This window comes from Pogona vitticeps, chromosome 7, assembly GCF_051106095.1.
Source record: "Pogona vitticeps strain Pit_001003342236 chromosome 7, PviZW2.1, whole genome shotgun sequence".
Classification (NCBI taxonomy): Eukaryota; Metazoa; Chordata; class Lepidosauria; order Squamata; family Agamidae; genus Pogona; species Pogona vitticeps.
The window spans coordinates 11,678,291-11,693,617 of record NC_135789.1 but is presented as its reverse complement, the minus strand read 5'-3'; the positions used below and the strand labels follow the sequence as shown (position 1 = coordinate 11,693,617).

Genomic DNA, 15,327 nt, shown 5'->3' with positions numbered 1-15,327 from the left:
CAGGCGGCGACCAGTGTCTTTTTGGGAAGGAGGGTGGGCCCTGCGCCCCTGCCCCACATGCTATCTGGAACTCGTGCAGCAGGAATACAATTTAGCTGGGTTTCACTTTCCATCTTTCATTTAGTGTGTGTGTGTGTGTGTGATAAAGAGAGCAGGAACTGGCCCAGGTGAGTTTCCTGGCTCAGGTGGGGACCTGCAGCTGGATCTCCCAAGTCACCGTTCAGGGTACTCTCCACCACCGACAGCTCACCGGCATGGAGGGTGTGGTGCATTATTTAAACGACACCTAGACACCCAGGTGGGTATCAGCAGGAGAAACAGGGTTCGAATATTGTTTTAACCAATAAAATAACGTGATGCCAACAGGGAATGATAGCAGTCATCGTCGATGGCTGGATATGCCATCAAGTTGGAACCGACTTAGAGATGGTTCCCCCGAAAATAAGACAGGGCCTTATATTAATTTTTGCTCCTGAAAACACATTGGGGCTTATTTTCAGGGGATGTTTTATTTCTTTTCATGAACAACAACCTACATTTATTCAAATACAGTCATGTCATCTTCTGGTTGCTGCACCAGGGTGGAGGGTGGGGTTTTACTTAACTGGGGCTTATTTTAGGGGTAGGACGTAAATTATGAGCATCCTGAAAAATCATACTAGGGCTTATTTTCAGGTTAGGGCTTATTTTCGGGAAAACAGGGTAATAAGGGTTTGAAGGTAAGTGAGATCTGTAAGGGTGGCTTTGCAAGTTCCACTCCCCCAGCGAGCCCCCATGGCTGAGCCCTAAATGAGAGCCCTGTTCTCCGGAGACCCCTCGCGCACAGCTCTATCTACAGTATGGTCTGACCATGCATCGGCAGTGTCGCGTCAATTGTGTAAAGGCTTCTAATGTCTCTGCTCGCTCTCTTTCACTCTCTCTGATGTCGCTCCTTCTCCTGCAGCCCTGCAGTGAAAGATGTGTTCTTGAAAGGCAGGGGGAACCTCTGGAGCTTACCTTTGCCAGCATGAGGGGAGGAATGGGAGGGAGGGGAAACCAGGCATCCCATATTTTTGGCACTGCGTACCAGCAGACACACAGACATGGGTTTTTACGCGTCCCCCCCCCCTTTCTGAGTTGCTTGGATCAATCCGGACCTGCTCTGGACCAATTATTCCAAAGCCATTTCGGCTGCACATGGCCCCAGGCACACAACGACTCCCTCACTTTCTCTTTCCGCATTACCCAAGGGTTTATTTCAGGACAACGCGTAACCACGTGCGTCTGCCAGCTCTGAACATTTTGCAGCCTCTTTTGCCCATCTGTTCCCGGAGGACGAACTGGCTGCAGTTCTTCCCTGTAGGATGCTGGAGTCTCCGAAGTTTAAACTGCACCCTATAAAGAGACCTCTCCCCCAGCCTTCCCTGTTCCTGCATTTCCGTGAGCTGACCTTTCTGATGGGCTTGTGCAAAGCCTGGAGGTCTCCTCTCCCGCTCCCTCTCTTTCTGTGCTCCAGCGGAACGAGGCATTTTGCCCCCAGCTAGCCCTGTTGGAGAGGTTCTCTCCTAACCAGGCCTTTGCCGGCACCAGATGGTGAAGGGAAAGGGCTTTCTTTGTGCTGCTTCCTCTGCTTTGCCATCCCCCTTTTGCCAACGGCCAGTCACAGACATCCCTCCGGAAGAATGAGGCCACCGCTTTGGGATCTTCCACTTCTCAGAGAGGCAGGGAGGGTGTCTGCAAGGAACGGCTGGTTTTTCCAGACAGCTGGTTGCTCTTGTTATCAAAAGAGGTGGAATTCTACAAAACCACTAAAGGCATCATTGAGACAAAACCCATCTCGCTCCAGAAGTGGGCCCAGATTTATCTAAAATCCAGCAATACACTGCAACATTGTTGCCCATTGCATCAGTGCGGATTTGGTGAGTCCACCTTTATCCATTCCACTGATTCATAGAAATCACAGAGAAGTCAAGTTGGAAGGGACCTGGTGAGCCTCAGGGCAGAGGGGGGGGGGAATGTGGGTTGGTGTGCCCTGAGCCGTGGAGGCAGGTGAGCCCAACTTTGTGGGCAGGGCGAGTCCACTCCAGGTCTTAACACTGAACAGTCTTTGCTCAGCACCTTGGAGAGCTCCTTTGGAAAGCAAGCTAAAGCCCAGAGCAATCTCGACCCACCCCCCCTTGCAAAATGGGGGGCCAGCCAACTCCACGGCAGCTGAATGGCTAGTCCAGCCCTCAGAGTGCAGCACCACCAGGCCGGTTTACGCCTGGAGGCCGGGAAGGAAAGGTGGTGTTCCTAAGGGTCCATCATTGCTGGCTGTGGACCACGCCGCTTGTGGCCAGTGGGAGTTGGTTGAGAACATTTGCAGAGCAGCAGGCTGGGGATGGCCACTTGGACGGACTGTCCCCACACACTCTTTGAGCTAACGAGTGTAAAGGATCTTTACAAGGGATGGCCAGGAGACCAGGAAAGGAGGAAGGGAACAGGAAGGGCTTCCCTGGGCCTGGCAGCCGAGCGCTGGAACGGTGCCTAGTAAATATTAGCATTACGCATACACATGAATGGATTTCAGAGTGTGCTATGGATCCCAAATCCGGATTTCCCAAAACCCAGGGTTGGCACGGTGCCTTCTTTCTCCTCGGTGACCTAGCTCTGCCGGGTGATCGGCCTTAAGAAGGCCAGCTTCAGAGGCCCTAATCCCCCCCCTCCTCACAACCAGAGGATTATGACTTCACTGGAGGGAATGCCAGTGGAAATGAGGCCAGACTGGAATGGCGGAAGAGAGAGCTTGTGCCTGACTGAATTTCCCTCCTCTTCCGGGAAGAGAAAGCTCTTTCTTCTCCCAGCCTTCTCCAAGGAGCAACCCTATATTCTCCCCATACCGGGGGGTGGGGGTGGGGGGGACTCCCACTACTGTGGGAATGTGGATTTATTTCATTGTACTACTGTTGTCTTTCCATCCCGCTTTTCCTCAATCCACTTAGGTTATGCGCATGGCTTCTCCATGCTTGACCGCTAGAACCACGGCAGGAAAGAGGGCCTCTCCCAAGGTTAACCCAGGGAATTTGATGCTTTATGGGGACTTAAACTGAGAAATCTTAAGTCCCAGTTTAACATTCCAACCGCTACATTATACTGCCTGAAAGTGCCCGGTTCACAAGGTGGGGCGTTTCTCCACATGGACAAAGGAAAGGGACGAGCCGGAATGAATGTTACACAAGAAAGCCATGCAGTGATGAACGCTTGGAAGACGGAATGCTAATACCTCGCTTAATATTTGGAGGAACAAGCGAGAGGGCCACACCGCGCCCTGGCGCTGAAAACACAAGTGGGTACGAAGTAAATCCACAGCAAAATTCACACAGGACAAATCAGTATGGATAGAAGCGATTCAGGGTTAGGATCATTTCAAAAAACCCATATTGGCAAGGCTGAAAGAAAAACTGGTTGGCCAAATGAATTGATTTTACCTGTGCATCATGTGAAGGGAAATTTATAAAACCATTTAAATAACAGCAGAATTGCTGTAACTGTGGCTTTTGTAATTACACCCCGAGTTGTTCACGTTGTACCAATTCTGAAAAAACTGCTTGAGATGCCTGTCCGCTTAAAACCCCTCAACCGCTTGGGACTTGAACCGCAGAAGGCGGCCCCCATCCCAGGCCAGGCTGCCAGTCTCTCGGTGATCATCTTTTAAGGGTTGTTTTCTGGGTATCCCCTGCTGCAAGAAATCCAGAAACTGTTGTTTAGTTCATACTGATGTTTGGATCTGTGTTGATTCCCCTTGACAATGAATCCTGTTATAACTGTGTACGCTTTCTTAGAAATTGATGTTGCATTTGGTATCTCTTCACAAATCACTTTATTCCCACGGTTGCAGAACACCCACTTCTGTCGCTGCCGATCGACACGGTAGGGCTAACAGAAGTGCCATTGCGAATTTTCCCACGGGAGGCGAGATTTAAGAACCTTAAAGTCCACTGCCAGAGCTGACCCAAGAGCTTTATAAAACGATGGGCCAGGGTGGTGGCGGCGGTGGGCCTATTGCTAGGCTCAATCTTTTTCATATCAGCTAAAACAGGAGACTAACTATTGGCATTATGAAACTTGCATTACTTGTGGCCGATCGGATTCCATGGCTGTTGCTTGCGCTGGCACTGAAATACCCTTTAGCCCCTTGTGCTTGATGGTGACGAAAGGGCCATCCTGTTTTACTGGTGGGTGCTGCAGTAGGAAGAATTTGAGGGAAGTGTTTTTCTTTTTCTTAGCTTAGAGATTCCTTATCAGCCAATTAGACTGCAGATCGTTCATTCTCTCAATGACACTTGAATTGGTACACCTCTGGGTGGAGGAGTCCAGCATGAAAACAGCCGGTCTCGGTCTCGTTGCAATTGGCTGCCTACTCCTAACGCCGACGTCTCGTCTCCCGGCCTCCCGTTGACAGCATTACGGAGGGTCGTGGCTCTCTCTCTCTCTCTCTCCAGGCTGATGGATGATATTTGTGCAACGTAAAGGTCAGTGGAGGCGATTAACGAGATAATATGGCCTGCAAAGCTGTTGCATCCCAAAGGGCCGCCAACACTCCTGAATTGCAAGGTCACTCTGCCTTCCTCCCAAGTGTGGCTCGTTGGGATTGCCCACGGTTTACAATGCAGATGGTCGGATAAAATAGGCCTTCTCGCCCCTGCATGTTTCTGCACGGAGGGTGAGCCCTGGCGGGCGTGCGCGACAGACAAAGTGAACGTTCCTGAACGTGTCTTCATTTCAGTAAGCTGCTGGCAGTTGCTGCACTTCATTTGAAACACACACACACACACACCCCTAAGGTGGCTGTGTGATCTATGAGTAGAACCCTCTGCAGTCTTGCGTATGGCCAAAACGTTGTTTTCTTCGGCACAACCAATTCATTCATGAAGGCAAATCTCACTGCATCGACAAAATAAAAAAAGAACACCCTAATAAACATTGTGTACAATTTGCATTCATCAGTTTTTTTCTGCCTCTTGCCAGGATGGCTCAAGTACTGAACACTCTGGAAGTTCCTGACCTACCTGGAAGCGGAGTCGTCACGGCCACTGGACTTCTTTCTTGTTAGGTCGAAACGTTTCGCTGCTCATCCGAGGAGCTTCTTCGGTCTGAAGAGAGTTGGTAGGAGACCCCGGAGAGATCCTTCCCGTTGGTTTCCCCCCACTTAGCCTGAATAGGCCAAAGGATCATGACTTTGATCCCTGGATCAGCATAATATTTGGCACAGAGGTAGCAGGCTGTCGGCTCTCGCTCTGTGCCAAATTTGGGGGTGTTTGGGCAAATGGGTTTCCAAGTTACAATTTTTTACCCTTTTTTTCACCCTTGATGAAAAACAGCCCTGGCTGTTGCTTTGTGTTTGAGCGACAAGTACTTGACTGAAAGGGGAAAAAGGGGGGGGGGAAGAAGGAGCCAGCTTCTGGGGTTGTCCCTTGTGCGGTGTCACTTTGCGAATAGCCGTGAGCCCGAGAAGGGATCCCGTGGAGACCCTCTGGACGGCCGCTATGAGTGTTGCCAACCTTTGCTCGGTCAAGCCTGGCATCCCTTTTTCCTGCTGGCAACGCAGGCACAATATTTACGCAGCCATCTCGGGCCGTTTCTTGGTGTATTGAATTGTGGTTAAAGAAGCACAATCTCCCGCATTCATAAACTGGAGGGTGCTTTGTTTGTTTGTTTGTTTTTTAAAATGTAATCAAAACCTTTGGCTGAAATAGAACCTGTGAGTCTGAAGACATAGAGAGACTAAGGGATGAGCAGAAACAGAATTATGGTTTTGGGTTGTAGTTTCAGTGGGTCCTTCTAAAGGTGGGTCCTCTTGAAAACTCATGCCTGTGGCTTCCTTCAGGGAGTTGGTCCATCTCGTCTTGGGTCTTCCTCTTTTCCTGCTGCTTTCCATCTTTCCCAGCCTTATTGTCTTTTTCAGAGAATCTTGCTCTCTCACGAGGTGCCCAAAGCTGGACAACCTGTTTCCAATATTTTGGCCTCCAGAGAGCCTTCAGGCTTGATTCGATCCAGGACCCACTGGTTAGTCAACAAATGGACACATAGATAAGGACATCCTCAGCTAGACTGAAATTCCGGGGACCCTTGGCGGTTGGCTCTGCCCTGTTGGGGCTGATGGGAGTTGGAGTCAAAATCACCCAGGAGACTTTAGAGAGCTTGCCTTCCCCCTCCCAACCCTCCTGGGCGAACGGGCGGTGGGGGGAAGCCAGCCCCTCTCTCCCTCCGCATCCCTGCCCGGCACCCCGCCTGCCATTCGGGGGGGGGGGGAAATCGGTTCCCACCACATCCGGACCCCCCCCCCCTCCTCCTTTCCTCCACCGGAGCGCCTCGCCGTTTGCGCGCCCGCTTCCCCTTCCCGTTCTCGTTCCCGGCTCCTCTTGCGCCGCCTCTGCCGCCGCCCGCCCGGCGTGCGCCCCTCGCCCGGCCGGGGCGGAGCTGCCCAAAGAGGAGGAGGCGGCGGCGGCAGCAGCATCGGAGGCGGCGGCATCGGAGGCGGAGGGAAGGCGAGGCCGAAGGAGCGGCACGCCCGGCGGCGGCAGCGGCGGGGACTCGGGGATCGCTCTCCCGCCATGGCCACGGAGGAGCTGGCCAACAAGCTGCACCGCCGCCTCCAGGTCGAGGAGGAGCCCGGCGGAGAGGAGGCCCAAGCCGGGGCGGAGGCGGAGGCCGGGCCGGGTCGGGCCGAGCCCCCCGAGGCGCCTTCCACGCCGCCCCCGGTCTCGGTCACCCTCTCGCCGGGCCGGCGGGTCTTCAGCCCCTACACCGAGTTCCGCGAGTTCTCCCGGCGGCAGATCAAGGACATGGAGCGCCTCTTTCGGCAGTGAGTGTCTCTTCGCCCCCCCCCAGGGAAGGGGGGAGGGAGAGGGGGCCTCTGAGCATGGCCAGAGCGCCGCGGGGGAAGGGGCGTCGTCTCTCCCTCCCACGCCCGCAGAAAAGCGCTCTGCGCTCGCTTAGGAGCCGCTGCCTCCCTGCGCAAGGCAAGGGGTTGGGGGGGGGAAGAAGGCTCGGAGGGACCCGCAAAGGGGGGGGGAGCCCTCCTCCTTGGCTCGGCTGCCAGGAGGGATGGGGTGTGTGGGGGTCTCCCCATGGAGAATCCCCGCCACCCCCTTTCTCTCCCCCCCCAGTGGGAGAGCCCTGCCCATGGGCACACGCGGTGCTGAGAGGGCGAATGGGAATTGTAGTCTAGAAAAAAAAAACGGGGATCAGCCTCCTGCCAGCCTTTGAAGGGGTACATCAGCCCCCTCTGGTCTTCCTGGGGGGGGGTCACATCCCCTCCCTCCCTCCCTACTCCCTTTTCCCTGGAGCAGCCAGTGGTGATGGGAGCTGTAGTCTGACCGTGAAAGAAGGGCCTCTCGCTCCCCAGCCTTCAAAGAGTATCATCTTCATCCTGGTGAGGTGATGCAGTTCGGGTCAGGCCTCCCAGCACATTCAGCAACGAGGCAGGGAGGGGGCCCCAGTTAGATTTCAGGAAGAGCACTCTGGGCGTGTGCAGAATGCCCTTGGGCTGGCTCCCCATGCCGCTGGGGTCCGGGAGGGCCATCCTTCTGGGCCAGCTGGGGGGGGGAAGATGGCCGGGGTGGGGGATCAGCTGCTGGCCAACTTCTCCTCTCTCTCTCTCTCTCTCTGCAACTGCTCGGCCACTGATGAGCAGCTCCCATCCTCCTTCACCAGCTGGGGCTGGTGGGAGTTGTAGTCCAGGGGCCTCAGGTGTGTCAGAAGCCCCTCGCTGGCAACTCCTGGGTTCCTGGGCGAAGGCCGTGCGGATGCGTCGGCTTCACACGTGGGCTGCCTGGTCAACATGAGGGGCTGGAGTGTGGGCACAGAATGCCCAAGTGTCGCCTCACGTGATGTTTTCAGGGTGGGGCCCTTTCCCCTCGGGTGGGGAGTCCGGGGCTCCCGCCCTCTTCCTGCTCTTTGGGGCTTTGGGGCTTCTTTCGAAAAGGAAGGGAGGCCATTTCTTCCACCACTCCGGGGGAGGGGGCTGCCTGCAAGTGGATGTGTGTGTTTTTGTGTGTTGTGTTAACGGGGGGGGGGAGAGGACACAGTCAGGTCTGCCATCAGCCCCCCCCACGCTTCCCCATGCCTTCCTTCCCCCCTCCCCCTGGGAGCTGCCTCGTGTCTTTCTCCCCATCGAGGGGGCTGCTGGGCTCCCAGCTTCTCTGGGTCCTGGAGGAGGGCCTTGGGGGCCAACGGGGACCCGTCGGCCTGCAGGCAGCGGGGAAGGATTTCGCGAGGGTGAGGGGTTCGGGTTCGGCCAGCCAGAGAACGGGCTGCCGGGGGAGGCGAGCAGAAACAGAGGCAGGCCCCGGACCTGGGTTCGAGGTGGTCCTTCTGGAGGGAGGGAGGCCTTCTGTGGAGCGCCTGTGGCAGACTGCCGGCGGGCAGATTCTGGGAGTTGTACTCTGCCTAAAATAGCCTTTTCTGGTCTGAGAGATGCCCCCCCCCCCTTGCAGGCCAGGCTTGAGTGCAACATCACCACAGCCCCATGTGTTTTGCCCATCTTGCGGCTGCTGGCCTGCCCGGCTGGCTTATGTGAGGATGCAGGCTGTGTGTGTGCATGTGTGCACATGGGGGGGGGCATGTTTTGTGTTAGGATTTCATCTTCCTCCTTCCTTGCAAACCCCCCCCCCCCCGCCCGCTCGTGGCTTCCGGGGCTGTTTTTCTGCAGGGCTGCCTGATGGTTTGAGAAGACGGAAGCGGTGAGCGCCCGGCGGCTGCTCCTCCTTTTTTCCTCTGGGTTGAGAGGTCTGCTCGCCTTTGGGTGGCTAATGCTTGAAGGCCTGGAGGGTTTCATGGGCCTTTTCAGATGGTGGGAAGCCCCTTTTCTGGACAGCTCCTCCAAAGATTGCCACCTCCGAGCCAACGTGGGAGGCTTCATCCAAACAGCAGTATTCCAAAACTCTGCTTTTCCTGTTGGGGACCAGCCTTTCGCCTCACACGCCACCCCTTTTTCTCCATGCATTTTAGACTCTTCGACGTGTGGGCCGTCAAACCCAGAGGCTTCCCGTTAGCCGTTGGGCCTGGTCCCACTGCCAAAGAACCTGGGATTTGACTCATAGACTCATAGAATAAATGAGTCGGGAAGGGGTCCCATAAGGAGTCCAACTGCCTGCCTGAGGCAGGACTCCTGATCCAAGCCGATCAGGCAGAGGATAGCCCAGTTTTCTCTCCAAGGCCTCCAGCGTCGGCGCGCTCACCACCTCCTCCCGAGGTTCCCTTCTCCTACTGCTCTCACAGTTAAGAAGTTTTTCCCCAAGCTTCAGCCTAAATCTGGCTTCCTGTTGCGTGAGCCCATTATCATCGTGTTAAGTTTGTTTTAAAACAACCTTTGATTGGGCGTTCCGCACAATGAAGTCCAAAGTGTAGCTTTATCGGCTCATGGCACGTTTTCTTTTCGTAGCCAGGAAACGATTGTTTGGTGAACTCTGAGAAGCCCATGACGTTAAGCCATGGATGGAAAGCACCTTTTGCCACCTGCCTTGGTTTCAAGGCTGCGAAGTGTTCTTTCCTGCGCTAGGCGAGATGAGAAATGGGGGTTGTTTGGGTGGCTGCAAAGGGGTTGCGTTGGCATTGCAGAGAGCGATCCGTTCAGTATCTCTCATCTGCTCACTTCGGAGTGACCGGTAGCTAGAGCCCTCACTAGCCATTCTGGCCGCGGCACAAAAGGCAGCCCCATGTCAGGTTTGTAAGCTATTGTGTGAAAATAAGACAAGAAGTAGTGGCCAGCCCTCGCACAGGAGATCAGAATGCCCTGTGCGCATGCCGCACAGGTTCGGTGCATGCAAGAGGTCTTTGTCTAGCCTCTTTGGTTTCTCCTGGACCTGTGATCTGGAGTTAGGCCAGCTCTCCATCTGGATGCCGCCTTCACTTGCAGGTCCAGGTCAGAGACCGGCCCTCGGCTGCCTCAGCTAGGCCTGGTACGCCAACCCACCCACCCCTCTGGGGCGACTTCATCTGAACTGGCCGTGTCACCAGCAGAACTGCTGAATAGCTCTCTGGCTGCAGAGACAGAGGTTGGGAGTTCAATACCCCCCCTCCCCCCGGGCCTCTTTGACAGAGGTTGGACTGGATGATCTCACAGGGTGCCCCTTCCAGCTCCTCTGCTCTAAGATTAGTCATTCTAGTATTAAAATCCACAGCCTGGCCTGGGCGCCTCCTTGGGCAGGCCACCAAGCCAGTCACTCTGGTTGACTCTGCCTTTGGCACAGGTAGCAAGGGAAGGTTTGGCCCCTCTAAATTTGTTACCCTGGGGCCTGCTCCTGCCCAGGAGGGGGCTGCTCCATGGGCCAAGGAGACTGTCGGTTTAAACTCTGTGTGTGCTTTTCCCAGGCCATCCAATGGGAAGATTCATGCAGGAAGCTCGCACCAATCTAACCCTGGTGGTCTCCAGTATATCAGAACGGGTGAAAGCAAGAGTACCATCCAGTTACCGTAGTGTGTTAAAAAAGGGGCTGCATGATGCATTTCAATCGCGTAATACCGCTTTAATTGCCAGAGCTGTATTTTATAGGCTCTTGTGGAATTTGTGGTTCCGAAGGGACCTTGAATTCACTGCCATAGTTTAAAGCAGTGGTTCCTAACCATGGGTCGTCAAAAGTTCTTGGGACTGCAACTCCCAGAAGCCTTCACCGCTAGCTGTGCTGGCCAGGGCTTCTGGAAGTTGTAGTCCAAGAACATCCGGGTGGGAATCCTTGGTCTCAGCACAGAGTTCCAAGTCTCTCACCAGACTACAATTCCCAGGATTCCATAGGGTGGAGCCACATCAGCGAACATGCCATCAAACGGATAGACTTGTGTGGTGCAGACATGGAGAAGTTGCACTCCATTCTTAGGGGAATATGGTGGTCAAGCCGTGTCTAGTTGGGTGAACAGCGTAATCTTTGTAAGAGTTGTTGAAGCCTGAAGATGGCCTGTTAAGAGCTTCCTTCTGAGCAATCAGATCCAACAAACCATGGTTTAGATGTTGCTTGCACTTTAGGGAGCTCTCGTTTGATATGGTTTGCGAAGGTTCCCAGAAAAGTGAGGAGAGGGGAAAAAAAGAAGCCACACCATCATGGCTTTATTGTATGTTTGGGATACATGCACATAGGGGAGCCTAAACTAGGTTAAGCCTGAACTGTGGTTTGTTGTAACCCTCGCAGCTGAACCTCTGAAGTAGGGGAAAAATTAATGTAAATGTTTTATAAAAGTTTTTAATAAAACATTTGAGGTTGCTGGGAAAAATTAGTGGATATGAGTCAGAAAAGGAAGGAGCAACGAACAAACAAGGGGTTCTGTGCAACTAGAACAAACCAATGGCCTAAGGGTATTTAGATAATGCTCAGGATTTGCTTGTGTTATTGTTAGAGTGCTGGACTAGGATTTCGTAGAATCATAGAATAATGGAGTTCGGAAGGGGTGTCTAAGGCCATTGAGTCCAACCCCCTCCTCAGGGCAGAAATCCAAGTCAAAACAGATCTGACAGATGATGATGACAGTGTTCTCTTGAAGGCCTCCAGTGTTGGAGCGTTCACCAACTCCCAAGGTCATAGCTTCCACTGTTGTACTGCTCTAACAGTTAGGAAGTTTTTCTTGATATTCAACCAAAATCTGGCTTCCTCTAGCTTGATCCCATTATGATGTGTCCTGCACGTGGGAATGATGGAGAACAGATCCTGCCCCTCCTCTGCCTTTCAAGTCTTTGAAAAAGGCCAACCTATCAGCTCTCCTCTGGCCTCCTTCCATTCTCACAACAACCCTGTGGAGCAGGTCCAGCTGAGGTGGTGGAGGCAACGGGGCTGACCTCCAGAGTTCCCCCGGTGACTTTCGTGGCTGAATGGAGACCAGGCCTGGCTACACAGAAGCCTCCAAGTTGGGGTGGGAGGGCACCCGAGGCCAAATCTTGCTCTGAGAAATAATGACAGCAAGCCTCCACTCAGAGAGAGAGAGTGTGTTGGGTCTCCATCCCTCAGGCAGGGCTGTGGGGTAACAACACCGCCTGTGGTTTCTTGCAGCAAGCATAAAACCGCTTCTGCTCTCCGAGAACACGAGAAGGGCTGGTCGGGTTTCTCGGTCTCTGAACGAGCCCTTCCCAGAATTTGTGTTCCTCTTTCCTTCCTTCCTCTTAACGTGGACCGTTCCTCTTGCAAGACGAGGCCAACGAGGAGGACTGCGTCTCACGCTGGCCGCTTCTCCTTGTTCGTCTGGCTTCTCTTCGTGCACGGCAGTCTTTCGGAACAAACGTTGGGGGCCGAGAGAGGGCCAAAGAAACTCCAGCCGCTGTTTGACTCTTGCAGAAAAGTGGAGTCTTCGTTTGAAATAGTGAAACTCACATAGGTTGAAATGGAAGAAGTGTTTTTCTAGATGTGCGTTCTTGCTTCTGACATCCGGCCGTGTCGGTAAATAGATCAACCCTCATCCAATTCATGAATCCGAGGGGAACAGGAATTACACCTACAAATTGGTTTTTCTAAAGTCCCCAAAGGGAAGCTGGGGGCCGAGCAGAATTTTCAGCCGGGAAATTCGAGCGCGCCGGTGGAGAACTTTCTGAGGGTGGGTGAAGAAATTCTTCAGCACTTTGTAGGTCTTTAAAAGGCCCTAAACAGGCCCTTGAAGCATCTGCCGTGGCTTGCCATTCCTTATCACGGCTTCCTTCCTCAAATTATTTTTGCACAAGGAAGAGGGCGGGAGAGCCGCAAGATGAAAAGCGCTGAGGGCCATGGGTGTTGTCCGGCGATGGCACCATCAGCTCAGCCGGCCGCGCGGCCCCTTTGGCAAAGGATGGCTTCTCTCCAATGGGCCCCGTGGCTCACCTCCGACTTCCAAGAGAGAGGGGGCGAAAGGGGGGCACCAAGGGTGGGAAAGTGGCCCTCCCATCCTCCGTCCTCAGCAGGGAGCAGGGCCCTGCCTTCCTCCTGCAGGAGGGGCCGCATGGTCATTCTGCTTCCCACACTCCCTGGCTGACCCTTTCCGCGAGTCCTAGAATCCGGGAGATGAAAGGGGCCTCAGTGGCCCTCGAGTCCAGCCCCCTCTGCTCAAGACCTACTCGTTCCTTCCCGGTGACGTGGGTGGGTGGCCGGTCGTCTCCTCCTTTCGCGCTGGGCATTGAGAATTTCGGAGAAGTCCGTGCAGTGGAAATGTCCGCACTTGCTTTCCTTTAGTCCGGTGGCCAAGAGGTGTCTTTAGAGTGGACAGGAGAGCTGCCTTTCTTCGCCCAGGTGTTTCGAGGTGTCTTGTGCATCCCGGAAGGACCCCAGGCAGCAAAGGTCTTGGTTCCCTGATGCAGCAGAGATCAGCGAAGGTGGCCATAAAGGCCAACATCCTGTTGCAGAAGGCCGCCTGCGTAACTGGCCTACTTGCATTTTGCCGGCTGTCTCTCAGGGGCTCAATCTCGTACCACATGGCACGACCTGAACATGGACAGGCGATGGCAGGCGCTGCACCTCGAGACGGCTCTGTGAGATGAAGCCCTTTCTGACTTGACGGCAGGGGTTGCTAGCTAGTGAAAAAGCAAGGGTTTTAATTTTTAAAAAAATTCACCCTTGTCAAGGGTGGGAATGTTTTAAGTCACCTTCTCCCCTCCCTCCGCCGGAGGGCTTAAACTACAGAAACAGTACGGCGTGGTCCGTCTGGGGCTCGGGAGTCCCAGATCCTCATTTCTGGAATCCACGGGTTAGTTGAGCTGCATCGTTTCCACACTGCCCCAAGCTCACAGGAGGAGAGGAAAGAAATGGGCTGGAGAAAGACGACCCAGCTGGCTCGAGACGGGCCTTATGGAGCGACTGGAGTGGAAGGCCTTAGAATCATCCTAACCCCCTTCGTTTTCGGAGACCACCCACGTGCATCAGAAGCCGTCTTCAGCCCATCCTTGACGAGAACGCTTCGCTCTGCCAATCCCTCGGTGAGAGGCCGGCTGTTGTGAGCCAGCCTCATAATGCGCTCGAAGGTCGGGGTGTGCATCTCGATAACGAACGGACCTAAACGATAAATGATCAGTCTAAATAATATCAAAAGCAACTGAGAAAGAATTCCAGGCAATTCCAGGCAAGCTGCACTTTCTCTTATTTGTTTCTATTTATTGATTTAAGTGACCCTCCACACACACACATGCGCACAGCTTCCAGATATGTTTGGAGTAGTCTGGGTGCTTCCCATGCTTTGGACTACATGTCCCAGAATCCCTGACCTTTGGCCTTGCGGGAGCTTCTGGGAGATGAAAGCCTAAAAACCTGAAGGGCCAAAGGTTGAGACATGCTGGGTTAGCCAACCGTCGGCGTGGTTGGTTCAACTGGGGACAATGGGAGCTGTAGTTCACTCTGATGAGAACAGATTGCGGAAAAGTGCATTAAATCAAAATACCAGTGCGCTACTTTACGGCATGTTGTTCCAAGCAGCTTCTCCTTCCCCCCCCCCGCCTTTCTCCTGCAAATGAGTCTTAAGATTCTGAGTAATTTGGTCTTTAAATGCGATGGCACAGTATAGAGATCTGTTAGATAGATGCTTACGCCCGCGAGAAAGATCTCTCTCCTATGCAGGGCCACAAATACCACACAGGCTGGCATTTGGATTTCGCCAAGCCTCCCTCACAGCATGACGTGGGGCAGTGGCTGCCCGGCGTGGGGTGCGTTCTCATCTTCTGGGCATATTTTTGTGGTGCGTCGTTCTGAGGCCTCTCGGAGCAGATTTCTTGTTAATGGGTTACAACAAATGTTGTTAATGTAAAAAAAAAATCTTTTGTTAATGGGTTACAACAAAGGCCACCAAGCGTCTTGTGTGCCTTCCTGACGTTACCTATTTTTAGTCTGGTGTGTTTGGGGGGGTCCTTTCTTGCATTTATACCCTGGTTGCACCCAGGGAGCTCCATCCAGTGGAGAACGCTGCTCCTCCCACCTGCACCATCACAACGACCCTGTGCGGTGGGTCAGAGGCCGAGAGGGTGGCCCAACGTAACCCAGAGAGTTTTGTGGCTCTGGGAGGATCACCACCAGCCCCATTCTAGCCGGGCTGCGTTTTGTCCGGACTTGCAGGAAACTGTTCCTGGCGAGAGCGGCTGAAGCGGGAAGCACCCCAAGGGGGTCTTCTCTGCACCAGGAGGGGGGGTTCGAGTGCCTGTCATTTCAGGGTTTTATTTGGTCCTCACAGTTCACAGTTCGACCCACCCTAACACATGTTCTCATGGCTCTGATAGAAGAACTCTCCCACCGAGGATAAACCCACACCTTCATAAATGCAGCTCCTCCGGGACTTTTCCTTGTGTTAAATCTCATCCAGGGGCACCTGATGATCTTTTCTGGTTCCCTCATTGTTGCCCTTCCACATTTCTGTTGTCTTCTGACTTCTTGGCTG

General features: G+C 53.8%; 1 protein-coding gene across 2 annotated transcripts in view; it reads left to right on the top strand.

Annotated features, from left to right (window-relative positions):
- Positions 1–5,000: 5,000 nt before the first annotated feature.
- The window catches only part of EFHD2 (EF-hand domain family member D2), a 28,176-nt gene continuing 17,849 nt past the window's right edge, over positions 5,001–15,327 (top strand). Inside the window, exon 1 of one of the 2 annotated variants that reach the window (XM_072977788.2) lies at positions 5,001–5,124. Coding sequence is in view for 1 of the 2 variants with exons in the window: in XM_020781114.3 (XP_020636773.2) it covers positions 6,573–6,823 (251 nt within the window). In the remaining variant the exon portion in view is untranslated. Of the gene's footprint in view, positions 5,125–6,388; positions 6,824–15,327 lie in introns of those variants that run through there. The other variant, XM_020781114.3, reaches the window with a different exon arrangement.